The sequence below is a fragment of the Tiliqua scincoides genome, chromosome 2 (genome assembly GCF_035046505.1).
Source record: "Tiliqua scincoides isolate rTilSci1 chromosome 2, rTilSci1.hap2, whole genome shotgun sequence".
NCBI classification, from domain to species: domain Eukaryota; kingdom Metazoa; phylum Chordata; class Lepidosauria; order Squamata; family Scincidae; genus Tiliqua; species Tiliqua scincoides.
The window spans coordinates 107,230,791-107,258,152 of record NC_089822.1 but is presented as its reverse complement, the minus strand read 5'-3'; the positions used below and the strand labels follow the sequence as shown (position 1 = coordinate 107,258,152).

The following is a 27,362-nucleotide window of genomic DNA, read 5'->3' as shown; positions in this document are numbered from 1 at the left end:
CAGAATCTACCAAGTATTGGGTTTGGGGAGGTTTGAGAATCCAAAGTGTTTTTTAACTCATTCTTGTGCAAAACTATGGTAGATATCATGGATCAAATAAATCACTCTCAAAAAGCACCCCCTGCAATTTCTTTGTAACTCAACCACTACCTAATTTTTAACGGGCATGTGGGGGAAATTCAGGTAAACCCTTCAAACAAAATACATCAAGAAACTCCCTGTTCCAAAATCCAGTTGGGCTACTGGGTTACAAAATTTTTAGCACCTTTAAACATTCAAAGGAGGTTTACCACCAGTGAAACAGAGGCACCAAAAAAGTGACTAGACACCTACCTAAACAATGGTTGTTTGAAAGGAGACTTGGGCCTCAGAATGAAGTTCTACTTTACCAGACTTGTATAGATATGGCTTCTCTTCACCATTGTCTCTAGCGCTATTTGTCTTTATTTTTTATTTCTAGGCAGTATGTATTGAGAATTCATGCATGGTCCGAGGAAGCAAGGAGGGAAGGAATGGATTTATCCATGTTTTCAGGCAGTTAATCAAACCAGCAGAAAAAACTCTGCATGAAACTTTGAGATCTGATAAACGATTCAGGTATGCCAAGATTTTTAACTCTGCTGAAACTACACAGAAAGAGGAGATCTGAGGTTCGGTTACAATTTGAGATAAGGTGTTATGTACATTGAATGTGCCTGAGGCTACAATCCTGGGCATACTCTCCTGGATGTAATGGGACTTACTTCTTAACTTTTATCTGTATTTTATATTGTATTTTAATGTACTGATTGTTAGCCTCCTTGGGTGCTCTTTGGGGAGAAAGGCAGAGTATTAATCAAATAAATATATAAAAATACTTCTGAAGACATGTATAGGATTATGCTGTAAGTGAATCATCAGCTAGGTATCACCTTTAGTTACTGGTTATGTTGAGTCTACTGATTTCTTTTGTGATCTACTAATTTTACTTGCTGTGTTAAGTCATAAGAACATAAGAACATAAGAACAGCCCCACTGGATCAGGCCATAGGCCCATCTAGTCCAGCTTCCTGTATCTCACAGCGGCCCACCAAATGCCCCAGGGAGCACACCAGATAACAAGAGACCTCATCCTGGTGCCCTCCCTTGCATCTGGCATTTTGACATAACCCATTTCTAAAATCAGGAGGTTGCGCATACACATCATGGCTTGTACCCCATAATGGATTTTTCCTCCAGAAACTTGTCCAATCCCCTTTTAAAGGCATCCAGGCTAGACGCCAGCACCACATCCTGTGGCAAGGAGTTCCACAGATCAACCACACACTGAGTAAAGAAATATTTTCTTTTGTCTGTCCTAACCCGCCCAACACTCAATTTTAGTGGCTGTCCCCTGGTTCTGGTATTATGTGAGAGTGTAAAGAGCATCTCCCTATCCACTCTGTCCATCCCCTGCATAATTTTGTATGTCTCAATCATGTCCCCCCTCAGGCGTCTCTTTTCTAGGCTGAAGAGGCCCAAACGCCGTAGCCTTTCCTCATAAGGAAGGTGCCCCAGCCCCGTAATCATCTTAGTCGCTCTCTTTTGCACCTTTTCCATTTCTACTATGTCTTTTTTGAGATGCGGCAACCAGAACTGGACACAGTACTCCAGATGTGGCCATACCATCGATTTGTACAACAGCATTATAATACTAGCCGTTTTGTTCTCAGTACCCTTCCTAATGATCCCAAGCATAGAATTGGCCTTCTTCACTGCCGCCGCACATTGGGTCGACACTTTCATCGACCTGTCCACCACCACCCCAAGATCTCTCTCCTGATCTGTCACAGACAGCTCAGAACCCATCAGCCTATATCTAAAGTTTTGATTTTTTGCCCCAATGTGCATGACTTTACACTTACTGACATTGAAGCGCATCTGCCATTTTGCTGCCCATTCTGCCAGTCTGAAGAGATCCTTCTGGAGCTCCTCACAATCACTTCTGGTCTTCACCACTCGGAAAAGTTTGGTGTCTGCAAACTTAGCCACTTCACTGCTCAACCCTGTCTCCAGGTCATTTATGTAGTGGAGTAACAAGTCAGTGGAGTAACAGAATGTGAAGTTATGAACCCAGCTGTGTGTGTGTGCATGCGTGTGTGCTTGTAAGATTTCCAGCAAATATCTTGTGAAAGGCACTGGCACAGAGCTATTGGTTGATTGACAAGTTCTAGTAGGTGCTCAAAATTTAGAGCGTATCTGCACTATAGTAGGGGTGGATCCAAGGGGGAGCGATGGGTATTTGGCCCCTCCAAACTGTCACATCAGCGGGGAAGGGTGCCCACTGGGATGGGGAGCAGCCCAAACATGGCTGGGAGTCCTGGTCTACCTACCTGGAAGAGGCGGTTCCAGAGGGCAGAGCTGGAGCTCCAAATCCAGGTGGGAGCCCAGGTCAATTTGCCCAGCAAACCTTGGCCACTGAGCCCAAAGTTCAGCCAGGAGCTGAGGTCTACCCATCTGGTTGACCTGAGCTCTGGAGTTAAGGCAATGCTCACGTCCCCGTCCCCCCAAACACAAACACTGGATCCACCCTTGCACTGCAGACTTAAGCTTAATGATCATTCTTTTTCTCAGGAACTTCTGGGAACTATAGCTTAGTGACCAGGGCTAGATTCACATAACCTTCACCAAATATCAAGTTTAATGATTCTCTGGTGATGACAATTAAAGTGCTATAAAACTGATTACAATGTGCAAATTCATCTTGTGACCTAAAGTAGTGGCTTTCAAATGGTATGCTGTAGCTCCCTAGTGAGCCACAAAAACCAGCCAGGGAGCTGCGGAATCCTTGTGAAAAACCTGCTGCCCTATATAATATAGCCCTAATGGGGAGCTGTGGCCAATGAGCCCAGTAGGGCTAAGGGAGCCATCATTCAAAAATGTTTGTGGTTTGTTTTTCTTATCAGCACATTCCTCAGCCTAGTGGAAGCTGCGGACTTGGAAGAGCTTTTGTCCCAACCTGGTGCCTGGACTTTGTTTGTCCCAACTAATGAGGCCTTCAAAGGATTAACTGAACAAGAGAAACAGACCCTGATAAGTAAGTAGGTCATAGAAAAGAGAAGAGCAACCCTGGACAGTGAATTATCTTATGTCTTTCCATGCCAATCTCAGCAATCGTGAAACTCATGGCTTCTGTTCAGTGTTCCCTCTTCAGTGCCATGCAATTTGCCATGTGATTTCCCTTGTCCATTTTGGTTTCTAAATCCATGGTCTTTAGAATTGTAAAGAGATGAAAACCTTTTTGTAGTTACAAAAAAAAATCAAGAAGGGTAGCTGTTCATCTGCTGCAACCTCTGCAATAGAGACCTTTGGCACACTAAAAAATTTATTGAGCATGAAAGTTTCTGCCACAGAATCCACATGTAACCTAAGGAGGACAAGGAGAAAGAAGATGATGAAGAAAAAAGAATTTTCACAAAGGTCATACCCAGAATACAGATAGATGTAAAATTCTCTGTCTCTGTGTGTGTGTGTGTGTGTGTGTGTTGTTCATAGACTGCTGTCTATAGAATTGTGAACTCTATCGCCACAGGCAACAGCCCTGGTACAGTTTATATTTTCACATTTCCCAGAGTTAAAGAATTTCTGATCTTGTCAGAGGTTCTTGACCCCCAACTTCAGATTCTGATTTGCCTTTTGAGCATGCAAATCAATCAGCTTGCATTTAGGGATTGTTATCCAGGGACTTGGTTAAAGATAAGTAGATAATCTCTAGCATGTGCCAGTGGTGAGAAGATACTGGGCTTGTTCACCATTGATCCAACATGGTTTATGCCCTTGTTCTTCTTCCACAGGGAATCCAAATGCTCTCAGGAATATTCTGCTTTATCACTTGACTCGAGGAGTATTCATTGGAAGTGGATTTGAACCTGGTGTGACCAACATTCTCAAAACTATCCAAGGAGGCAAACTGTATTTGAAAGTGGTGAGTATCACAGCTACCTTTTGCCAGTTCACGGCCTTTAATTGTTTGAGGGCAGAATCCTAACCTGTGCTGGAACAGCCAGACCAGTGGCCTATGCTATGCAGCACAGGTTAGGTGCAGGCTGAAGGTTCCCTCAGAGAACGGGGTATTCTCCCCCTTACCCCATGTCGAGCCCCAGTCTGCCCTATGGGGCTAGTCAGATCTACTCCCTGTTTAGTTGGTACAAATCCAAGCAACCAGTGTAAGGCTGCTTGGGCAAGGGATGGGGGTTATGCGGCTGATCCCACTCCATCCAAGGTCCAATCCTTCTCCTGTTCTGCCTTCCCCCTGCCCAAAAATGCCCCTCCTCACCCCTGGATTGCCCTCCTCTACCACCCCCAGCACACACTCACCTGTGCCAGCCTCCATGGGACTCTGAGTCTTAATAATAATAATAATAATAATAACAACAACAACAACAACAACAACAACAACAACAGGTATTTATATACTGCCTTTCTTAGTCTTTATTCAAGACTTTATTCAAGGCGGTTTACATAGGCAGGCTTTATTTAAATCCCTTATTAAATAGGGATTTTTACAATTTGAAAGAAGGTTCTTTCTTTCAAGAACCACTACATTCAGGTGTTTCATTCCTATCTGGCTTCACATTCTGGCCTCCATCCTCCCACGCTCAGAGCAGATGGAATTGCTCGGCTTCAGCTTGCCAGCTGCTTCAAGGTTGCACGGTGCCGGTGGCCTCGAACTGGCGACCTTGTGGATGTTATCTTCAGGCAGATGGAGGCTCTACCCTCTAGACCAGACCTCCTGCCCAGAGTCTTATGGTACATTTGCAACACTCCTAAGTATGGAACCTACATAAGAACAACGAATGGTTTGGATTGTGCCACCCGTCATTATGTTCATTAAGGAAAAATCCCTACAAGACAAAACCCCTACAAGACAAAATCCTGCAAGAAATGCTGTTCTTATCAAAATATTTATTTTTCCCTTGACATTTCTTATATGGTTTGCCAAAAGTGGTAAACCTCTAAATCCACCCTACTGTGGGGATTGCTAAATCCATTATATAAGATAGTATACATTATGAGAACAGTGACTTCAGCTGTTTGAAGATGTCTTTTCCCCTTTTTAAAATTTAATCTTTAGGTAAATGATGAACTTCTGGTGAATGATCTGAAGTCAAAAGAATCTGATCTCATTGCAACTAATGGAGTTATTCATGTCGTAGACAAACTTCTGTATCCTGCTGGTAGGTAGTGGATTGTTGTGAGAGTTGCTGCAAAAGGAGAAGAAGCAAGTAGCTACCAGCAACCACGTAGTCACAGGGTAGCTGGTTTTCTGTGACATTTGGGTGCATGAATGTATTTCTTAGGTCTCATTCACACTGTGGTGGCTCATGCAGCAGTAGAGTAGGACACAATACTTGTGCGGGTGCCATAGTGGGCATAAGGAGGCAAAAGAGAGAGAACAAGTGGCCTACATCATGTAAGTGTGATCCTGTTTAATGGCCAGCACAACCCACTGAAACCTGCTAGCAAAGCATTGAAGGCCCTATCCCCCTCAATTGCTACTGCAGATTGTACTATCTATTATATTCCACCACCACCCACTGCACAACAGATCAGAAATTTGAGGAAGCAAGGATATAGCTACCATTGCCTTGGTGTGCTACTTGTATACTGCGGATCCTAAGTCACTCCTGATTTCCTGCACACTAAATAAATGACCTAATAGGAGCTTATGGTGGTGGATCTCACGATCTGCCACAATAAGTGCTGCTTTGATGTCACAAAGGCTTCAGTGCTATCGTAATACTATTGTTTTGCTCTGAGGTGCAGAGCAGAAGCTGTGTGTACGTCTGTGGTTTCCAGAAGCCACGCTGGAGCTGGTAACGTAGCAGAGGGGGACAGTTTGGGGAGAGGATTGGAGTTGGACCTGGGATGAACTGGGGCAGTTCAGGTATGGGGTGAATCTCATAAGCAACAGTATATACCAGAAGTGGTTTTCCATTGTGTGCGTTTTTTTTTTACTGTTCTGGAGGCTTGGGGAGCTTGCAGGATGGGCTTGCAGGCATGGAGGACCACACCTCTTGCAAGAACCACAGATAGATGATCTGATGGTCAGATAGATGGTCTCAGGTGACTGGATGTTGCACTGCCCTCCAGAGTCCTGCAAGTGCCATTGCATCCAAATTCCAACATTAACAATTCCTGGACATTCTGTCCCCAGTGTAGCAGGGATGAAAGGACATCTGGCTATTGCTAATAGTGCACGATTGGCTATATTGCGACAGTGCTCTTCACAGGCTCCCAACAGGCCTCTTCATTGTGTCCTGGGCCCACAAACATGCTTGCTGGGAGGCAGTGGGAAGCAACACAGCAGCAGCAGGTCATCCTGTCCTTCCCACGGTGTCATATTTTTTTTCTCCTGGTGTCTCCCACCCCCCCCCCCACAGCTTTAGCAGTAGGGAGTCCAGAAATAGAGAAACAGGATGTCTGCTGCTGTCTCACTCCCCATCACCACCCAGGGCCCCAGAATCCAGTGGAGAGGCAGCCTACTGGAAGGTAGGGGGGGGAGTTCTCTGTGCCACTGTTGTTGCTCAAGGCAGTGTGAAGGACCACTCACAACTGCTGGGGTGGCAGCTAGTGTGCTTTTGTGTAGATACACTTTGAAATAAGGGGAAGGCACACCATTGAGAGGGCACCATAGATTGTGCCCCATGCCCAGGGCCTAAGAGAGGGGGGTAAAGGGGGTAATTTGTACCCAGGCCTAGGATCAGAAAGGGGGCCCAGGAGCCAAAGAAGGTGGCCCAGAAAGTTCCTGGGATCTTACATTTTCCTATCTCACCCAAATTCACTGCCTGCGCAAGATGCTGGGGGCACAACCGTGGGCATGCAGTGGCAACTGATGTTGCAAGCCGTACGCACTAGGCCCAGGAAAGCATCCATGAACCTCCTTAACACAGTCATATCTGGGAGGAACTGGCTTGCTACAGTTGCTCTTTGGCTTGTGGATCTGCTAACCATGAAGGAGTGTAGAGTAGCTCAGGGACACCACTGAGAACTGGGCTACAGCTGCTGCATAAGTTCGTTTTGGTGCACACAGCACACTGTCCATTCTAGTGTGAACCCAAACACAAAGATGCAAATTTTCTGCAATGATTTTCTATATTTCAACGATTTTGAAGAGTGTATTTGCTTTACCATATTACTATATTGAGCTGCCAGTGCCGTATGGTGGGGTAGACCTGGGCTCTGCATCAAGAAGCCTGGAAGACCTGGGCTCCAAAGACAATTCTGGCTGTCAGCACCCTCTGCCTGCCCTATTTTGCCCTCCATTCTGCCTGACCCCATTACTCCCTTCCCCCTTTGGGAAGAGGCCCCAAAAGAAACTTTGTACTCACTGATAAAATTCCTCTCAGAGGCCATGCCCATGCCTCTTCAGAAGCTGGCACCGCTTTCATGACAAGTGATTCAAAAATAGAGAAGAGCCAAAACACTTGCCTAGTCTTACTTTTGAACAACACAGACTGTTACTTTGATGGGAGCAACACAGTGAATTTAAATAAACAAGAGTTGCAAATGGCTGGCTCTCTAGATCCTTGAGAGTTCTCATGGTTAATTTTATTTATTTGTATTGTAGATTTGCCTGTTGGAAATGATGAGCTTCTTGCCATTCTCAAAAAATTGATCAAATACATTCAGATTAAGGTATGATCACTTGATTCTGTGTTGAGAGCTGAATATGACCAGGTTTAAGCCACACTGGGCGCAATTCTAACCAACTTTCCAGTATTGGCATAGCTGTGCCAGTGGGGCATGTGCTGCATCCTGCAGTTGGGGGGCAGTCATGGAGGACTGCTCAAGGCTGAGCGATGTTTGTTCCCTTATCTCGGAGTTCCATTACCCTTATGTCAGTGCTGAAAATTGATTAAGATTGCGACCTTTGGTGGATTTACAGCCCAATCCTACTCAAAAATAAGTCCCGTTATGTTCAGTGGTGCTTGCTTCCAGGAGAGTGTGCACAGAATTGTAGCTCTGTTTCCTTCTTTCCATAACATGAGTTCCAGCAGCACAGATGGGGGAATAGAACTGGACCCAAAGTGTGTTGTGGACATGGGAAGCGTTTATTAGACACTTGCCAGTTTTTGACAGCAGTACCATGTTACCCCCATACTATTGAGTTCCTTACAGTAAAGGGAACTTTTTAAATCCAACAATCTCTGCTCCACTCCCTTATTGCCTCTGATCCCATCTTGGCCTTACAATTATGATGCAATACTGTGCTTTGTAACTATGTACTGCTGCTGTGGCTAGTAGCCCTTTAAGCACTTCTGGGCTGCTACGGTTAAGGTTAGGGCATTAGGCACCCAACCAGCATTTCCACCTTGGATTGTTGTAAAAGTAAATTATTTTTTTCCTAGTTTTCCATACATCACACTAGATTTCCTTTGTTTTTCTCCTTTCCCAGTTTGTCCGTGGCAGCACATTCAAAGAGATTCCAGTGACATTTTACAGTAAGTAACATAACAGATCATCAATCTTTTGTTTTCAGTTTGTTTGGAGCTACATGGGGAGGGGATCTCATTGGCTAACCTGGGTGATGAGGTTTGCCAAACTGTAAGGTAGCTACAATTACTATTGCATATGTCATGTAATGACAATCTGATGGAAGTAGGTGATGCCTATGAGTGCTCCAGGCTCCTTTTAATAAAATCATTTCTGTTACTGTGCACGTTTATCCTATACATGTTTATGGTGAGCTAGGTTCCACTGTGGGCAATAGGGTTTGCTCCCAGTGGGTTTAGGATGTAGCGAGCCTTAGGATGTGCAGCCTCAGTCTTCAAGATGCAACTGGAATCTTTTAATCTATTTTTAAAAAATCATTCAAATAGCCCAATCTTATGCAGGATTCAGCTATTCTACGCAATACTTTGTGACAAGCAGAAGACACTTCTGCTGTCACAAAATGGCTGTCAACAGAGCACAGAGTGCTCCTTCAGTGGCCATGTTGGGAATACTGCCACGCAAGGCAGAAGTGCTCCCAGTCCGCTGCTGGAGCTGCCTGCACCTGCCAAAGCAGGTAAGGCAACAGCGGAGGTGGGAAGGGGTGGGAAGGGGCTGGGAGGGGGCGAAACAGTGCAGGAACTGGGGTCAGGGATACTGCAGGAGGGGGTAGATCTAGTGGTGATGATGCACATCCGATCCTATCCCCTCCTTTAGCAGCCTCCACTCCCCCCTTCTTTTCTCAGACTTTCTCCAGTGAAATTGCTAGTGCAGGTTCAAGAAAACCCATTGCAGAGTGGGAGGCTCATGGAGGGGCTAATCCCTTTTCTCTCCTGAATTCTCCTAATCCTCCCCCCCCTTCACTGGATACACTGTGCTCATGGAAGGCTGCACCCCAGTGGGGGAGGGGAAAGATAGGGTCGGGCTCAAAATCAATGAAAGCCCTTATCGTGGGCAGGAACATCACTTTCATCTGTATCCTCATCTGTATCATTGTCCAAGCCATTCTGCTGCCTGAAGCGAAGGATGAGATGATGCTCCCCCCTCCTGCCTCCAATACAAAATCAACAACATAACATCACAGGCGACTGTGTTAGTCTATAAGACGTATCCACAGCTCAGAGTTGGATGGTGCTCTGTTACTTTATTTAGTACAAACCGAAAGTATCAAACAGCAAGCTTTAGAGTTCTACAAAACTCATCAGGCAGATGGTAAGCAAAAGGATGGGGAGAATTGTGAAATCTAAAGAAGTAGACCACTGGTGGTATTTGAGATGTTGTCCAGTGGTACACCTGAATCCCAGGGGATACCCACCACCTGGCAGTGAGACCGCAAGACGACGCTACAAACAGCAGTCGGAGGCTCAGTGCGGTGGGCAGAGCTCCAGCGTGTGGTTTTCACATGCTTGAAAAAGCCCACCCACTCACCCTCAACCTCTTACCACAGTTTGTTTGTAGCATAGCCTCTGGCCTCCCAACCTGGAAGTAACTGGCAGTGACATCATCAGCAGTTACTTCCAGTGGTACTTAAAATAATTAGATCATGAGAAGTGGTACATCAGGGGACAAAGGTTGAAAAACTTTAGAGGTTTTCTTGCAGACGTGAATCAGCTTTTGAGAAATACAAGGCTGTTTTAACATACACAGGGCTGTCAGACAAAAGAAGGAAGCAAACAATCTTTAGCCCTGCCCCTTCTGGAACTAGTAATGCTGGACGTTAACTCACTGCTAAGTTGATGTGCCTGCTTGGGAGGGGAATGGACAGCTTATCTCACCACCTCTTCTCCCTGCAACAGAAGAAGAATCAGCTTTCTCCTGGGGTCCTTTGATAAACAAAACAGTCAGGACCTCTCGCAGTCACAAGCCTCCAGCCTCCTGCAAGCCTCAGTCCTCCAGCCTCCTGCAATACTTCAAGAAATGGCAGTAGGGTTTCCCGCTCTTGCCAATAACATCAGGACAGCCTGAATCTCTCTGGCTCAGCCTGGGGGCTGCCAGTTTCCCTTAGGCAGTGGGTAAGCCAATCTCTCAGGCTAGAGCAGGAAGAGGGTGACCAGCTCAGCCAGCTACTGCTTTGGCTGCCCTTCACTCCTCCTTTCTTGGTCATTCAGAGGGATGATGTATCCAGGCCAGGTTGAAAAGTTGGGTCCACCACCCACTAGTAGCTATGCAGGGAAAAGAAGGAAACTCAGCCTGGAGGAACAGAATAACGTCAACGGCTGAGCCAGCAGCACAGCTGCTTTTGAAAAAGCAATGTGCTTCTCAGTCGCAGCACACATAATGCTGGCTGCCACTCTGCCACCACCCATTGCGTGTGCAGAGCAAGCTAGAAGCAAGCAGGCATGTAAGCTGGCTTCTGTTCTCTAAGGGTGGAGCGGGGCTGCAAAGAGGCTGCCTGGAATGCTGATGGTCAGCCAACCACTAGAAGCAGCTGGATGATGATGAAATGAGGTCACACAAAGGCAGCTTTTGCCGCTTAGCTGACTCCGCCACAGATTTGAGAGTTCATCTTTCTTCATTGTAAGGCCAGCCCTGGTATCATCTGAAGATATAGTTACTGTGCTGATGACAGAACAATAAGGAACTCTAGATTGGGTTATCATTAGTAGAAATTTTAATCTACCAAATATGAAATTACGGGTTACAACTCACAGTAGGTACGTGCAAGCTCTTGGTTTTAGAGGCAGGCTGCCTCTGATTGCCTGATGCAGGGGAGGGCACGAGGACGCAGGTTGTGCCTGTTGTCTTGTGTGCTCCCTGGGACATTTGGTGAGCCACTGTGAGATACAGGAAGCCTTTGAGATGGGCCTTTGGCTTGATCCAGCGGGGCTCTTCTTATGTTCTTATGAAATGCACCAAGTAGAGTCTCCTTGCTGAGAAAGCAAGTTGCTCTTAGCATAGGCTTTCACTGGTCTGCAGCTACATGGGGTGACTTGCACAGTAGCCATTGTGTGAGGCTACTGTCACAACTGAGGCTATGAAATAGCAGTCAGGTCATTGGTGTTCTGCTACTGTATTTGACATGAAGTAGTCACTAGAATGAAAAGCCTGTTCAGCCTGGGCTTCCCGAGTGCACCCGTTTAACTCAATTTCTTCCCAGCTTTGTTTCCATAAAACCAGCAGGCCTCCCAGTGCCATTAAGAAAGATGTTGTATGACATAATATCTCTGCTTTTTCAGTCATCAAAATTATTACTAAAGTTGTGGATTCCAAGATTAAAGTAATTGAGAACGCCTTTGAGCCCAACATCCAAAAAGAAGGACATCTTTATCATGAATGGCCACAAATATAAACCAGATGAGTTTCATTACAGCACCTCAAAAACATCTGCAGTCCCTTGGAACAGCAAAATTAAAGACCGCAATATATTGGCGCTGTGGGGAAAAAAAAATAAATTATCACAGCAACAGTTGCCAGTGAAATGTCATATAATGTGAAATTTCATGGTGGGTCACTAGAGATTTGAAATCTGTTTGAAATTTGTTTTAATTTCAGGCTCATTCTGAATGGAGATCCTGTGTCTCATTGGGAATACAATGAGACTTAGAAGCCTCTCCTCTCACCCCTAACCTACAAGGTCTCCCCATTGCTGCCTTCTCCACTTTAGCCCAATCCATGGGAACAAAATGAGCAACAGGAATTGCTCAAGCAAACACCAGCCTCAGACTTAATGCCTGGAGGTTGCTGCCAGTAATCCATGCTGCTCAGTGTTCTTAAGTGCCACCAGGGAAATGTTAGTTTTTATGTACCTATGCGTCTGAATGCTGCTACCCCTGTTTGAAGAAGTGTCAGAATTGTCCGTGCTTCCTGGTCTGCCTGGGCACTTCTGTGCATGTAGCCATAACACTTGGGAAGCAGAATACAAGAAGGTTTAAAATTATGGAGGTTTCCTGAAATTCAAGATATTTTCTGAACATGGTATGAACAATGGGAGATGTACAGTCCATATAATGGGAAGTTATAGAAGTTATTGTTGCCATTAGAGCATAGACTGCTGCAGGAAGCTTAGAGCAGGTCAACATACAGGCACAGCTTGCATATCCTGTCTTTTATAGATTTCTTTTCAATACCTTGATACCGTTGGCAACCTTCAGTCCCGAAAGACTATGGTATCACGCTCTGAATGGTGGTTCTGGAACAGCGCCTAGTGTGGCTGAAAAGGCCGATTCGGGAGTGACAATCCCTTCCACACCGGGAGCAAGTGCAGTCTGTCCCTGATCTGTCTCCCTGGCTATGGGCCTTCCTTCTTTGCCTCTTTGCCTCAGACTGTTGGCCAAGTGTCTCTTCAAACTGGGAAAGGCCATGTTGCACAGCCTGCCTCCAAGCGGGCCGCTCAGAGGCCAGGGTTTCCCACTTGTTGAGGTCCACTCCTAAGGCCTTCAGATCCCTCTTGCAGATGTCCTTGTATCGCAGCTGTGGTCTACCTGTAGGGCATATTATACCTTGATAATAAACTGATGATCATGTTTGTAGTTTAAAAGACAAAGGAGCAGCTGCCTTTCTTAATAATATGCCACCATGTTTTATTTCAATATAATTTCTACATAGTGATAATTGCATGACTTTAAAATTCAAAATGGAAGCAGGCACATGGCAGCAATAGCAAGAGGGCAGGGGCCCACTCTGAACCTTCCTGAACATGTAAACATCCTTCATTTTCAAGATACTTCTGTGGTCTCACACCAACTTAAGACAGTGGTATCACTAGGAAGTGCAAGGTGTGCAGACCGCACTGGATGACACCTTTCGGGAGGGGTGACATCAAAGGAGGAGAGAAAAAGATGGAATGAAAGACTAGGAGGCCTGAGCTTCCACTACCGCAGCTGACAGTGTGTGGGGGGCGGGGATATAGCTGCCATGCAAGTGGGTGGGGAGGAGCCTCATTCCACAACCCCCCCCCCCTTCCACACATACGGGTAGACCTGGCCCCAAGGATGAAAAGGAAGGCCAACTCTGACCAGTAAGCAGGCCTGGGCTCTGCATAGAGAAGCCCAGTAGTCCTGGGCTCTGGATATTTTTTTGACTGTCACCACCACCACCGTGCCCTGTTTTGCTCTGTCCCTGCCCCGTTTTGCCCCTCTTCTCCACACCAACCCCAATGACACCACTGAGTTAAGACAAGCTAGAGCTGCACTGATCATCACACATTGTCACACATATCGTCACACATATCGTCACATATCGTCACACATATTTCAATAACTCTCTGTATCAATAATCTAGCAAATCAGCCCTGAACTTTTGCCTCTCAACTATCTATTCATGACAGTGTCATAAAATGCATTACTCTGATATACACAGTCTGGTTCTTGTTATCTTCAGATGAAGTGAATATTAGGCATGACTTTTTCATGATATTTTTAACCCAGATATTTTGAAAAACATGTTTTCGTATTTATAATGCGCTGTCCAATTTTGAAATGATGCTTTGCAGTGCCAACTATTACTAAAGTCACCAAAGTGATTGAAAGGGAACCAGAATTTAAGCTGGTCAGGGAAGGCGAGACAGTGACTAAAGTGATCCATGGAGGTGAATATGTCTGACGGCCTGGATTTTACTAACTGGAATGTTTTGGAAGAGATAGTTTGAAGCTCCAGTTTCCATTTCTTTGCAAGGCCGGGGTTCTACTAGCTGCTGCATTTGTTCCTAGCATGTGTGATATTGATGCATTGCACCACAATATTTCATAGTTAAAACCTTTAGTCTCCTGTTTCCTTCTTATTAATGCCAATGAAAGAAACCATTTATCACTTAAATCTTTTTTTTTTTTTAAATCTTGCATGCTGAATTGCTGCCCGTTGATGTTATTCTCACACCTGCACTGATGAGATGAAATGTGGAAAAACAGTTTTGCCAAGTCTCACACTTTCTTCTTGCTCCAATATATTTAGCATGTGTCTGAGGGCCACAGAAGCCTCTAGAACATGGTGGTCCAATACACAGCCCATGGGCCACATGCAGCGTGGAAGACCCTTTTCGGAAGCTCTTGAAAGCCTGGCCGCAGCCCCCCACCTCCTTCCACTTCAGTGGCTTTTCAGTCTCCCTGCTGCACCGTTCCAGCTAATCTTTTTGGAGGTAGAATGGTGTGGCAGGGAGATAGAAAAGCCCCACCGCACCCGCTGTCACTGTTTATATCCTGAGCCTGCCAAACGACTTTGTTGACTAAGAACACGGAAGTAATTGGCAGTGACATCATCACATCACCGCCAATTACTTTTGGGTCAGCACAGCTGGGGGTCATGCAAGGATCATGCAGCTGCCACACTGCCCAAAGTTGGACCACCCTGCTCTAGATGCTTTTTATTGTTGCCATTAGAATTGTGGACGAAAACTGAAGTGAAAACCAACTTCCAGTGCCTCCAAAGTTTCAATAAAGAAAGAACCCAAGTTTTAGTAAATGATGGAAATGTTTGGTGTTGGCAAAATTGTTATGCTTGGAAATGAAAATTTGCCTTTGTCTTCAAGGCCTTGTAGCGTATATGTAGAAACTGAGCAATAACCTTGACTCTTTCTGTTTCTCTTAGCCATCTTCTTGGCTCATGTGGTGAAATTAAGATACTTTGGCTATTTAACTGCGGCATGAACTACCAACCAATCCAGTGACTTGCTCATTGTTTTGTCTCTAACTTTTATAAACATCTTTACAGAGCCCATAGTTAAAACGTACACAAGAATAATTGACGGTCATCCTGTGGAAGTGACTGAAAAACAAATAACTGAAGAAAGAATTATTCAAGGTAAACCACATCAAGAATACTATGTGCTGTGATAGCTATATTTCTTTGGGGTCCTGTTCTGATGCTACCCAATTGCTAGTAATGCTATCCTGCCCAAGACTCTTCATCAAGCTTAGAGCCTAAGTTTTAAACTTCAGGGCCAGCACATCCACAAAGCAAATGAGCTTGTTCTTTCCAGGTGGTAGGTTAGGGCTGGGGTAGAGAGGGCTGTGAACAGACACCTGTCGCCTTCCCTTACTCTATCACTGTGGACAGAACCAGCCTTCTTACCTGCCCCTTCCTCCATGTGGCTCTTTAATCAAAGCAAGACAAGCCAAAGATGCTGGGAGCAATCCTAGCATGCTCCATATTTCCTGACTTTATTCAAGGAGGAAGGAACCATGTAAGAAGTGTGGGAACTGGGTGGTACTTGGGATCAGTAGAGCTGTTGGGCTGCCTCAAGCCACTGGCCCTGGGGCGCTTGAATAAATAAGCTGAAATATCCTGGGGTAGTCTCAGGGCCCAATCCTATCCAACTTTCCAGCACCGGTGCAGCTGCAATGCAGCCCCGTGATAAGGGAACAAATGTTTCCTTACCTTGAGGAGGCCTCCATGACTGCCTCCCCACCACAGAGTGCAGCACTTGCCCCGTTGGCACAGTTGCACCAGCACTCGAAAATTGGATAGGATTGGGCCCTCATTTGTCAAACCTGCTACATTCACAACTTTCAGCATTGCTTACCATCTCCTGCGCCATTCATGTGTTTCTTTAACAGTACTGGGCATTCTCAAATCCTCATTGTTCTCTTTGTTGGAATCTGTCTATCAGCCCAGTCCTAACTAGGGCTGTGCCCCCTGTTAACAACAATGGAACACTGTTCTACTGTTGCAGAATGGTTTTTGGCAGCATGCGCAGTGCACTGGTGGTAGTTTTGGGAGCACCTCCACAAACAGTGGTGGCGCCAAGGGCCTGCTCCTGGAGCTGGCTACCTCCAGCAAGGCAGTTAAGCCAGCGGTGGAGGTGGGCAGGATAGGGCAGCAGAGGGACAGGGAGTGCCTGGGCAGGGGCAGGCAGGAGGCAGAACAGGGAAGGGTGGATCCTGGAGGCACCCATGTGCTCTGTTCCTTCTGCTCCTCCCCCTCTCTTACTCTACTTGGTTCTGCACCAGCAAAATAGCTGGTGCAGATCGAAGGAGACTCATTGGGGTAGCAGTGGCCTCCAGACTACCCCCCCCATGCAGCACATGCTTCACTAATGCAGCTGCATCTGCATCAGCGATTTGGGGCCCAATCCTATCCGACTTTCCAGTGCTGATGCAGTCGTGCCAATGGGGTGTGCATCCTTTGGTGGTGAGGGCAGTAATGAAGGCCTCTTCAGGGTACAAGAACTTTTGTTCCCTTGCCTTGGGGCTACAGTGTGGCTTCATTGGCATTGGGAAGTTGAATTGGCTTGGACCCTTAGTTAGAGTTGGGCTGTCTATCACACCAATCAGCATTACCTCATGTGTCACAGAACATCCAGAGTTTGTAGTCGCGCTATGACATTTTACAACTTTCTGTGATAGATAATTCAAACAGGAGGATCCAGTTAAATGCAGTGCAACCATAAAGACTGCACAGAAGAAATTCTAAGAGGAATTTATTTTGAATTCAGCCTCACTGAAATGTTTTTGCTTCAGGTCCTGAAGTGAAATATACCCGGATCACTACAGGAGGTGGGGCAGATACTGAGGAGACTCTAAAGAAATTGCTAGAAGAAGGTTAGTATTCAACATGTCAAAGAAGAGTGATCTGCACAATAATTTAATGTCTGTGAATGATACATAATCAGTATTTTAATGTTTGCATGTGCTGGTTACATTTAATATGCTTCCCTCAGGTTGTGTTGCAGATAACTGTTTTGTGATCTGCCTCAAATTCAGTACATAGTCCATTAAGACTTGAATTCTTGTTTGAGTTCAACTGCCAGAATGTCTTGTACATCAGGAACACACTGCAACTGTCTCTTTATTTTAATGAAAAGCAACAGTGTTTGGCAAGATGCTTATTATGCCAATAGATATTGTGCAATTATGACGTATCCTTGTTAAATGTGGTGCAATTATAATGTTTCGATGTCCCACATCACTCAATTTCATGCCATAAACATGTGTCCTATCAGAGGTTACCAAGGTGACTAAACTAATTGAAGGTGATGGTCATTTACTTGAAGATGAAGAAATCAAAAGACTCCTAAAGGGAGGTTAGTGCGTTTGAGTCAACTAACCTCACCCTAACGAGCTCTGGGAATGGATAAATTGCTCTGCTAACATTTTAAAGACTGACGTTAATTAAGCAATAATCTACAGAAGAAAGAATGGAGTATGAAATATTATACTTACTTCCGAATGTGTTATGGAGAAAAAATAAACATTTCTGTATATCTGTTCAGTCTTTAAAAAGTTTTTTTCCCCTCCAAAATCAAGTGAGCACTGAAGATTTATTTCTATTATAAATATTCTTTGACAAAGAAATTGGCAACATTGAAGATATATTTACAAAGTAAGTAAGTGCTGGAAAAGTCCAAATCTAGTGTACTTTTGCATTTTTCATTTCAAAAATGTTCATTGCTCACAACTTAATAATAAAAGGCATGTTTATTCTTTCAAAATGACTGCAGGTGCGATGAGTTATACCTTTGTTTGGTTTAATTCTTTTCTCCAAAGTACCGTACAGTGCGCTCATCTTTATACCAAGCAGCTCAACATGTCAGTTTACAAATCCAGTGATCCCTCAAGGCTCAATATTCTTAGGATGAACAATTATTGTCATGAGCGTAGTGTCATATTGAATTAATGCCATTTGGCCAGCCAAACCCAAGTCATCAAGGCAATGTTGAGTTCAAGCACAGTAGCAGCATGGCCTGTTATCAGATGGGACATAGTATTGTGCAAAATGGTTACATGGCACAGATGCTATGTACAGAGGAGGAATGGTTGCAGTGAACTGGGCAATGATTCATCCATGTGGCTTTCTGAAAACAGGATCGGTTGTATCCCAAAGATTACATCATATAGTACACTGACTACTTCCAGAGATGACTTTGAAATGCATTGGGAACATTTATTAAAGAATACCCGTTCCAACAGTTGTTCTTTATGTCCAAAGGTTCTCTCTGCAAGAACAGTCTCCAGAAGGAGACTACTATCAGAGGAACAGAACTTTAAATACTTTTTTTAACCCAATCTTATACTTACCATGTTGATCCACGTGATATTGGGCACTGAGGTGGCACTGACTATCATAAAGTAGTCCTTGCCTGTTGCAAAAGGTGTCCTGACTGGTGGCAGTGCCAGCGAGAAGGCCTGTGACTTCCTGTCAGCAATAACACATCTGCTGCTGGATGACTTAGGAAAATCTTCAGGAGAGGTGGCAGGAGGGCTGGGAGCGGGGAGGGGCAAAACAGGGTGAGGGGAGGGCGGTGGTGGGGACAGATTGGGTCTGGGAGGGGGCAGGATCAGCACCACAGGTGCCACCGATATGCTAACCCGCTTCCCTGGCCTGATCCTGTGGCATGGGTCAACACAGACCTGCACCAGCAAAATAGCTGTTACAGGTCTCAGTATACCCACTCCGGGGTACGGGAAAAATTGTCCCTTACCTAGAACAATTGGTCCCTTACCTAGAGGAGATTTCTGCTTCCCACCATTGACACTGCATCGACGGGTGATGGAAAAGATAGAATTCGGCCCTTTGATTATCACAGAGCCTACCATTTTGGCTCTGTAATGCCATTCAGTGGATTTTCAACTAGCAGCAAGTTTAACAAAATGCTTCTGCTATCATGGTCTATCCTTGTGTGCTGCTTTGTACCTAATACCAGCCACAGGTAGGATGTGGTTATCTGCATTGTCTGCCAGTTGCATTTGACCATAATAAACCACCAGCTGGTATAAGAGGGGAGCACTGTATTGCCTGGAATGATGATTCATCTATTCTGTACTCACCATAACAATTTTCTCTTCACCAAGAAATAACCCGAAGAAACTGAAATGCAACATTAAACACTTTGCACCTATTGAAATGTTCATCAGTCTGGAATGGTTTTGCTTGTTGTACCAATCACAAGTGTCTACAATAGCAAGATGTGAAGGGGAAAAAGAATTCAAGGTGGTTGTTTGTTTTGCAATGTTTCATATAATTCTCACTCTAAACCCCAAACTACGTATTTTATTCTTGCTCCAGTGGAACTGAGTCCACATCACTTGAGCTTCTGTTGTGATTAATGAAGTGTCAAGTTTGGAAGCCAATGAAGTGGATCACAGCCAACTGGCTCTTCATTGTTCTAGATCTTGAAATCACCCTGCACCTCATTTGGCAGAAGTATGTTGATGAAAAGTTTCACCAACTTAAGAATTGCAGAGAGAGAGAGAGAGAGAGAGAGAGAGCAGAGCAGAGCACACATTTTTTTTATTTGTACAAAGAACTGATTCTTGTGTGTAACAGGGTGATTCCAGATATGCAGGTGGATAGGAAAGACCAGCCGTGAATTTTAATCATTTATATCAGTGGTTCTCAAACTTTTAGCACCGGGACCCACTTTTTAGATTGAGAATCTGTCAGGACCCACCAGAAGTGATGTCAAGACTGGAAGTGACATCATCAAGCAGGAAAATTGTTAACAATCCTAGACTGCAATCCTACCCCAACTTACCCAGGAGTAAGTCCCATTTACGATCATTGTTAAAAGCGTATGCATCATAGCCTGTTAAAAGTACAGATGTGTCACATTTCCCCAAATGCAGTCGCATACCATGGTACCATCAATTCAAATATATTAAAACTACAATATTGAAATGAATGGGGACCCACCTGAAATTGGTTCACGACCCACCTAGCGGGTCCCAACCTACAGTTTGAGAAACACTGATGTAGATGCTAAAGCACACATGGCAGTAATTGATGGAGCATTTGTCATACATCCTGAAATGCTATGAAATCCATTGAATTCTTTTTTTCTGTGTCATGCTATTGAGGTTTCTGTATGTGCCTTTATTGTTTTCTTTGAGTTGTATCGTTTTCCCTTGTTTTCTCCCAGCCCCTTTTCTTTCAGTTGCCTTCTGAGACACATACAATTCTTTTAAGACTCAGATAGTGCAACTCCATCCCCCTGTAAAAGCAGTAATTGCACTAGCAGAACATAGGCAATTTGGGCAGCATCCAGATTTGTCCCCTTTCCAATTCAAAATGCATAAAGCACATGGAACAAAATTCTTCCACTGTCACAAGAAGTTCTTTGCAAATTGTGAGTCACATTATATAGCTATTGCAATGCAACCCAGCAAAACGGGATGCTGGATGCACGTTTTGCTGGAGCATGCCAGGTGTTTTGAGGCAATGCTCGGTTACTAGTCCTTACAAAAAACAAACCACAACACCTCTATATATAACTCCTAAGAAGACCTTCAGGAATGTGTCTCTGGTATTCTGAATTCAGTGGCACCCATTCACAACTCTTTAAAGGGAACACCTTTCAAACCTGGACACCTTTCCTAGCAAAAATGTTATCCATCACTTAACCGGTGATTGTTTTTAATGCTTATCATAGCTGGATCTGAGTACACCAAGGTTACTAAAGTAATTGAGAGAGAGCCACAGATTATCGAAACAGAAATAAAGAAAATTCATCTGGAAGGTTAGTTATGCAGTAACATGGAACCATTCTTTTAATGTCGCATTTGTTATAGGTGGAGTTTTATATCATCTTACAAGGAAATCGGGGGAGGGGTAGAGCAAAAGAAGGCAGGTTTTCTGTTTTTTCGGTCCAACATTTATTTTCATGCTTAGATGTTTATGATGCACTTTGTATGAAATGGCTTTGATTTGCTCACCAAATGGAAGTAGTAGTACAGTACCTTGTTCATTTGCAAGGCATGTGGCACATGGAGAGATTTAGGACAATGGATGGATTTTGGTGGTGTGCATTTGGTGGTGGCAATTTTAGAAGCACTGCCATAAACAGCAACAGTGCAGGAGAACTGCCACCAGACCCAGACAGGTCTGCCTGATGATGGCAGAGGGTAGGCAGAAGAGGACGGGGAGAAGGCATGGCGGAGAAGGGATGGGAAGAGGGGGCAGATCAAGGCCAAGAAGGGGGCATCATCAGCAGTAGCAGCTGATATCCTATCCCCCTTCATCAGCCTCCATCTGCCATCCCAGGTCCACTCAGAGTTGTGACAGCAAAGTAGCTGGCACAGATCTGAGTAGACGGATGCAGACAGTGGAGGAATATCCCTGGCAAGGGAACAAATATTATCTTACCCTGAGGAAACCTCCAGGGCATGGGATGCAGCACATGTCCATTGGGAAGTTCCAGGGGCTTCATTCCTTGCTCTGTGCAGTGCATAATGTTAATTCTTTCCCATAACTGTTTCCTTACTGTTCGAGTTCCAGCATTCCAAATCTTGTCTCCAAATCCACTGTCTCTCTAGGGACAGTGATTGCCTCTTCAGATACATCTCACATCTGGGAAGAGAGGGCCATGGATTGATTGAGCACGTCAGCAAGGGCAGAGCTTGCTGACACACTCCTGTAACCCAGGCAGGATCTGTGATTACCATTATGTACCGACCAGAGATTATGTCTGTCATCTGCTTTACTGTGATTGAATTATTCATGTTGAATGTAGCATGTAAAGGATTCGCTCGAGATACTGGGCACAAAGTTCGCCAAATGACTATTTGAACCAGGTCCTACTTGACCAAAATGCATACCTGTAGTATTTGGATCCCATTTTGGACCTGTAGAATCTATATTCCAGTACATAATAGAATATTTGTTGCATAAAACGAAGAAGACCAAAAACATAGTAGCAGGTAATTAGTATGAGTGCATAAAGAATGAGTGAAATTCTCACAATGCATCACATATTCTAAATTTAAAAAAACAACCTGGAAATCCTTAGTGGTGTTTTGGTCTGCATCTTTTGCATTCATTTAAGATTTTCATTAAACTTACTTTTCTCATAGACTAGTGGACAGTTTTACCTTTTCAGGGTTGCTGTAAATCATCAGGCTAGTAGGTGCTTTGAACACTTAACACATGTTTATTATTTGTTTGTCTGTTTGTTTGTTTGTTGGCTGGAGACCTACCCTTAGAACACCACTTACTTAGAATTGTGGTCAGAATCCAAAGAATTGCTTGATTAGTTCCATGTGCCCAAGATGTGGGTGTTTATATTGCTTGAATGGCAGACCCCCATGCCAGATGGAAAACCGGTTTTGAAAGAGGGGAGGAAATCTGCTCAAGAAAAGAGCAAAATGTTCTTTTGGACAAGGAAAAGTGCTTGTGCATGCTTAAAGTTGCTTTTCAGATCCCATCCCATAGTTTCAAAAGCAAGCTCTAACTCAGAGGTCATTGAGCTTGGAAACCTATGTCTGGGTGGTGGCACCCTTGGGATGGGCTCAGGTGATTAAATTGCTCTGTTTGCACAGCAAAAAAATATTCTTAGGCCCAAATCCTAACCAACTTTCCAGCACTGGCATAGCTGTGCCAATGGGGCATATGCTGCATCCTGCATTTGGGTGGCAGTCACAGAGGCCTCCTGTGATTATTCCCTTACATCGGAGCTATATTGCCCTTACCTCAGTGCTGGAAAGTTGGTAAGGAGACCTCCTAACCAACTTATAAGTACCATCAAAGAGAGGAAGTTAGACTGGAAACTTTCTGACATACCAGTTCTTTATAGGCAGATTGCCAAGGGCATGACTGAATGGATAATTCAATTCAATAGGCAGATAACTTTTTGGTATGGAAGAACATTCAGTCCTGTGATTGCCCTCCCACTTACAATCTGAAGTGGCTCAAATACATGCTTGCAGCCACAGTGAGAATTAGGCATCCTCCTTCCCCCAAAAGATGCGATGGAACTAACCTATCCTTGGGCACTTCTAAGTGCATTTTGTGGAAACAGCACTATGTGGATTGTTCCACTTGTCATTGATTGCTAGTAAACAACATAACAAATGAATTAGAACTGGTACAATATATCCTAAAAATGTTAGGTCATATATATCTGAAATAGAGCAATGTTATTGGTGTTGTTGTTGTCGTCGTCATCTCCATTGTCATCCTGAGTCTCTGGTGGAGTAATAGTGAGCTCAGACAAAATAAGTTATGTACTTTAAAATCTGCCCAAATGGTAGATGTCAATGTATGCTACTGTTCTACTTCAAATGGTTATGAGAAATGATGAGTGATGTCTAATTTTTTTTAGAAACACCAAGGAGACAGTCAACCAAAAGGACAAAGGGTAAGTACATTCTAACAGTGTTTCATTGAAATTACACAGGATCTGGTGCAAAGCAAACTGGATAATTATTCATCATGGACAGTCTAATTCTTGAAGGTCAGCGGTATTGGTTCCCATAAAACATGAACTTCAAATATTTACTTATTTAATTGATTGCTTATTTAATGACTTTTTATCCCACATTCCTACCCTTCAGAAAGGGGCCCAAGGCAACATCAAACAGAATAAAACACACTAAAACCAAACGTAAATAAAACCACTGAAAAATGATAGGGGTGACCAAACCACCAGTGGGGGCACCAGAAATAAGCTTGCAAGTGACAGGGAGAAACAGAGCTTCTAGACAGTGCTGAAATAACAAGAGATGACACTGTCTTTGCTTCCGGAGGGAGGGCATTCCATGAGACATCCACGGAGTAAGAGAAGAGCCATCAGAGAAACACAGGGTTCCTCATCCTGTGATTTCCTCATTAGGCAAGGAGAGAGCATGAGCAGGCAAGAATCAGTTTGACCTTTCTCCCACCCATTAGCCACATGCTAGTTTTCTATGTGAAGGAATGTTGGATATTTTTTTCCTTTCTGGGGGAGCATTCAGTCTTTCAATCTTTGACCCTGCCCACGGCATCTGAAATGATACAATTCCAGTTCTTCCATGTGATCAGCTGTTTGGCTGCATTTGCAACCCCAGTTTGACACCACAATAGCCACAGGATCCTTATTAATAATGCTAGAGCTGGTAGTTTTATGATTGGGTTACAGTTGCAATACTTACCTTGATAACATTTGGAATTGCTTCCTTTTTTTTTTCCTATGGTAAACAGTAACAGCAGGGAGAAGAACAAGGCTCGTCCGTCCAGCTAAAAAGGAGCAAAAAGAGAAACAGGACTGAAAAATTAAGGCTTTGATTAAAACGTTGCCAAAACTAGAAGAGCTACAAGGGAAGACATTTTTATGCATAACTGAACCACATGCTCTCACTAACAATTGTGTATGCCCTCCACCGCTCCATGAAAGCACGTAGGAGTAGACGTGGTTGTAGGCATGGAGTTGATTAACTCAGAATGTATTGATTTTTAATGACTCAGAACTAAATTATATCAGGATTCAGTCACATCCCATTGAGAAGTAAAGAACAACTTAAAGTAGCTAACAGCACAATCCTATACATGTCTGCTCAAAAGTAAGCCACATTGGGTTCAGTTGGGCTGGTGAGTAAGCATTGATCTCAATGGGAGACCTGCTGTTTTTGGGTAGACATGCTGTAACAGCTCTTGTAATTATGCTTAGGATTGCAACCTAAATCAAAGAAAGTGCAAGCTATGTAAAGCTACAGCAAACCAATGCTATTTCAGGATTATATGGATTTGGGAAAAGTTGTAAATGTCATTATTGTGCTGACAACATTGCCTTACACATTTATAATAAACATTATTGAGGGCACAATCCTAACCAGGTCTACTTGGAAGTAAGCCCTATTGTGTTCAATGAGGCTTACTCACAGGAAAGTGTGGTTAGGCTTGCAGCCTCAGTGGCACTGAAGCCTCACAGCATCAATTCATAAAAGGTTTGCCATGACAGAATTGCCTTGCCTGAATTCTCCAAAAATAACCATCTCAAAATAGAAATGTTCAGGAATGTTGTTTGGATCAGTTACATTTTTATCTAAGGGTCTATCTACGATTTCAAACTACAACACAGTGATCCTTAATAGATTGACTTCTGTCCAGATTGAATCTGAACGGGAGATTTCAAAATTAAGGATGCTTCCCATTATACATTTTATATCTGAGCATAAACTACATGCACATTCCAGTTGATAAAGGCATAATTCATTTAAATGCGTGCATTTCGTGCCTCAATGTATGGAAGCAGGCTCCAGAAGCTTTCTCCACTACCATCTGCCTGTATTTTGCTGAGGGAATGAGGGGATAGTTCAGTCTTGGCCCTCCCTTTGTACCCCTTTCTTCAAAAATTTCCCAGGGAGAGGTTTATTTGTTCACTCACACAGCCACATGCACAATTAGGGAGATTTTTAAAGGCAAGGGCTGGGACATGCGCACAAAATAAGCATACCTGACAATTGATGCATGGGGCTATTCAGGCATTAAAATATTCAAGCCAGCTTGGCGTTTTTAGATAGATCTTCATTCTCCCCTACAGCAGTTTGTACCCAGGTATCTGTAGTTGAGAACAAAACACAAAAACACAAGTTATGACACAGGGCTCTTGGTTCGATTGATTTCAACAGAACCAGCATTTAAAAGCATGCTGCTTACTAGTGGATGCCACAGTTTCCTGTGGCATGTGCATCAGTATAAAAAACTTTGGCTTATGTAGTTTATAGATTTGACTCTCTGGTTCAAATGTTTTGCTTTGTGAACTTCTTCAACAGTGCAATCCTATGCATGTTTACTTGGAAATAAGCCCTCCCCCCCATGTTCAATGGGTATTATTCATTCAAGCACTATGCTGAGCAATTTAGATGAATCTAACATTTTAAAAAAAACATGTTTATATACCCACTATAGCAGTTATATACACAGAATACAATCAAAGGATTGTATTATGAAACAGTCTGTAAAAAAGGACTTCTCTGAACCAAAAATTGTAAAATTCTATATCAAAGGATTGTATTATGAAACAGTCCTCAAAAATGAAAACTTATCTGAACCAAAAATTCTAAAATCATATGGATCAAGGAAATGCAGTCGAAAAGTTATTCCTCTCTGGGAACAAATATTCTGGATTCATTGGGACATTGTTTTGAAATGTTGGTATCAAAAAACGCTTTGCTAATTTTCTGTATTAATGTGGGTTTGTTTGTAAATTATCATTTTTCTAACTAGTTTGCTTTTTTCCTGCCATATCTGTATGTCAACTATGCAAGAATCCTTGTGAAGGGACTAACAAGTGCCTTAATTTGATAATGTTTTGTTTAAAAGAAGTATGGTGTGACTTTATAATATTTCTGTTTTGAAACAAATATTCATTAAAAAAAAATTGGCTGAATATGATGCTTTTTGTTTGTAATACATTCAGTGAAGGAAAATAAGTTGTAGAATCTCTCAGGCATTCTGCCAGTGGTTCTCAGACAAGTTCCCTGGAACTCTGATGCAGCAGCAGCACCAGGGGCCCTGGTGCCCAGGGTAGTGATGTCATAGTGTCACGTGACATTGCAACATCACACAACCTCAGGATGTCACTTTAAGGGTTCTCCAGGAGGTAGAGGAGGCAGCAGCAGCAGCTTCTCAGTCTGGCTGCCGTGCCCCTTCCTCCTCCTTAGGAGGCTCAAGAGCATCTAAAGGAGGAGAAAAGGGACACGGCAGCCAGATCGAGAAGCTGAGGCATCAAGCACAAAGACTCAATTGTGAGACTGGAATGTATGCACACTCATGCACACACAATGCGGAGGTGATTTTCAGAGGCCTCCGATAGGGCTGTTCTGTCTCACCTGCCATCCCCACACTGCACAAACCTGTGTACATGGTGGAGGCCCAATTTTGCAGCCTCCTTCCAGCCTAGCACCCAAAGCAGACTGCCCCCCTTGCTACGCCACATTCCTCAAAGATCAGATTTATTTATTTTGTTTATCCAGGTATTTATAGCCCACCGTTTTACCTCTGAAAGCTTTCTGGGGCAGGGGAAGGGTGGGTGGCGGGTGGGCCCGTGGGTGGACCAGGGCCTAGTGGGGGGGGGGGCAGGATCCGGCACTTAGGCCAGATCCTGACCCCACTTGTGGGTGACCCAGTACGGTGCCAGGCTGCTCGGATTTATGCCACCTCTTTAGATCTGTGTAGACCCATTAGGGATGCGGCCACATTACCTGGGGTAAGGGAAATGAATTCCCCCCCCCCCGAGCAGCAGTCAGCCCCAGCCCCAGCCAATCTACCCGTTCCAGCGCGGTTTA

General features: G+C 44.1%; 1 protein-coding gene across 4 annotated transcripts in view; it reads left to right on the top strand.

Moving 5' to 3' along the window:
* Window positions 1-26,466, top strand: part of POSTN (periostin) — a 53,896-nt gene extending 27,430 nt beyond the window's left edge. Inside the window, exons 11-23 of one of the 4 annotated variants that reach the window (XM_066614917.1) lie at window positions 461-597; window positions 2,925-3,055; window positions 3,813-3,943; window positions 5,093-5,195; window positions 7,589-7,656; window positions 8,417-8,462; window positions 13,883-13,978; window positions 15,097-15,186; window positions 16,845-16,925; window positions 17,327-17,407; window positions 20,753-20,839; window positions 23,420-23,455; window positions 24,277-26,466. In XM_066614917.1, the coding sequence (XP_066471014.1) occupies window positions 461-597; window positions 2,925-3,055; window positions 3,813-3,943; window positions 5,093-5,195; window positions 7,589-7,656; window positions 8,417-8,462; window positions 13,883-13,978; window positions 15,097-15,186; window positions 16,845-16,925; window positions 17,327-17,407; window positions 20,753-20,839; window positions 23,420-23,455; window positions 24,277-24,344 (1,155 nt within the window). In that variant the 3' untranslated portion in view covers window positions 24,345-26,466. The remainder of the gene's footprint in view (window positions 1-460; window positions 598-2,924; window positions 3,056-3,812; window positions 3,944-5,092; window positions 5,196-7,588; window positions 7,657-8,416; window positions 8,463-13,882; window positions 13,979-15,096; window positions 15,187-16,844; window positions 16,926-17,326; window positions 17,408-20,752; window positions 20,840-23,419; window positions 23,456-24,276) is intronic. The other 3 variants (XM_066614919.1, XM_066614918.1, XM_066614920.1) reach the window with 3 other exon arrangements.
* The last annotated feature ends 896 nt before the right edge of the window (window positions 26,467-27,362 follow it).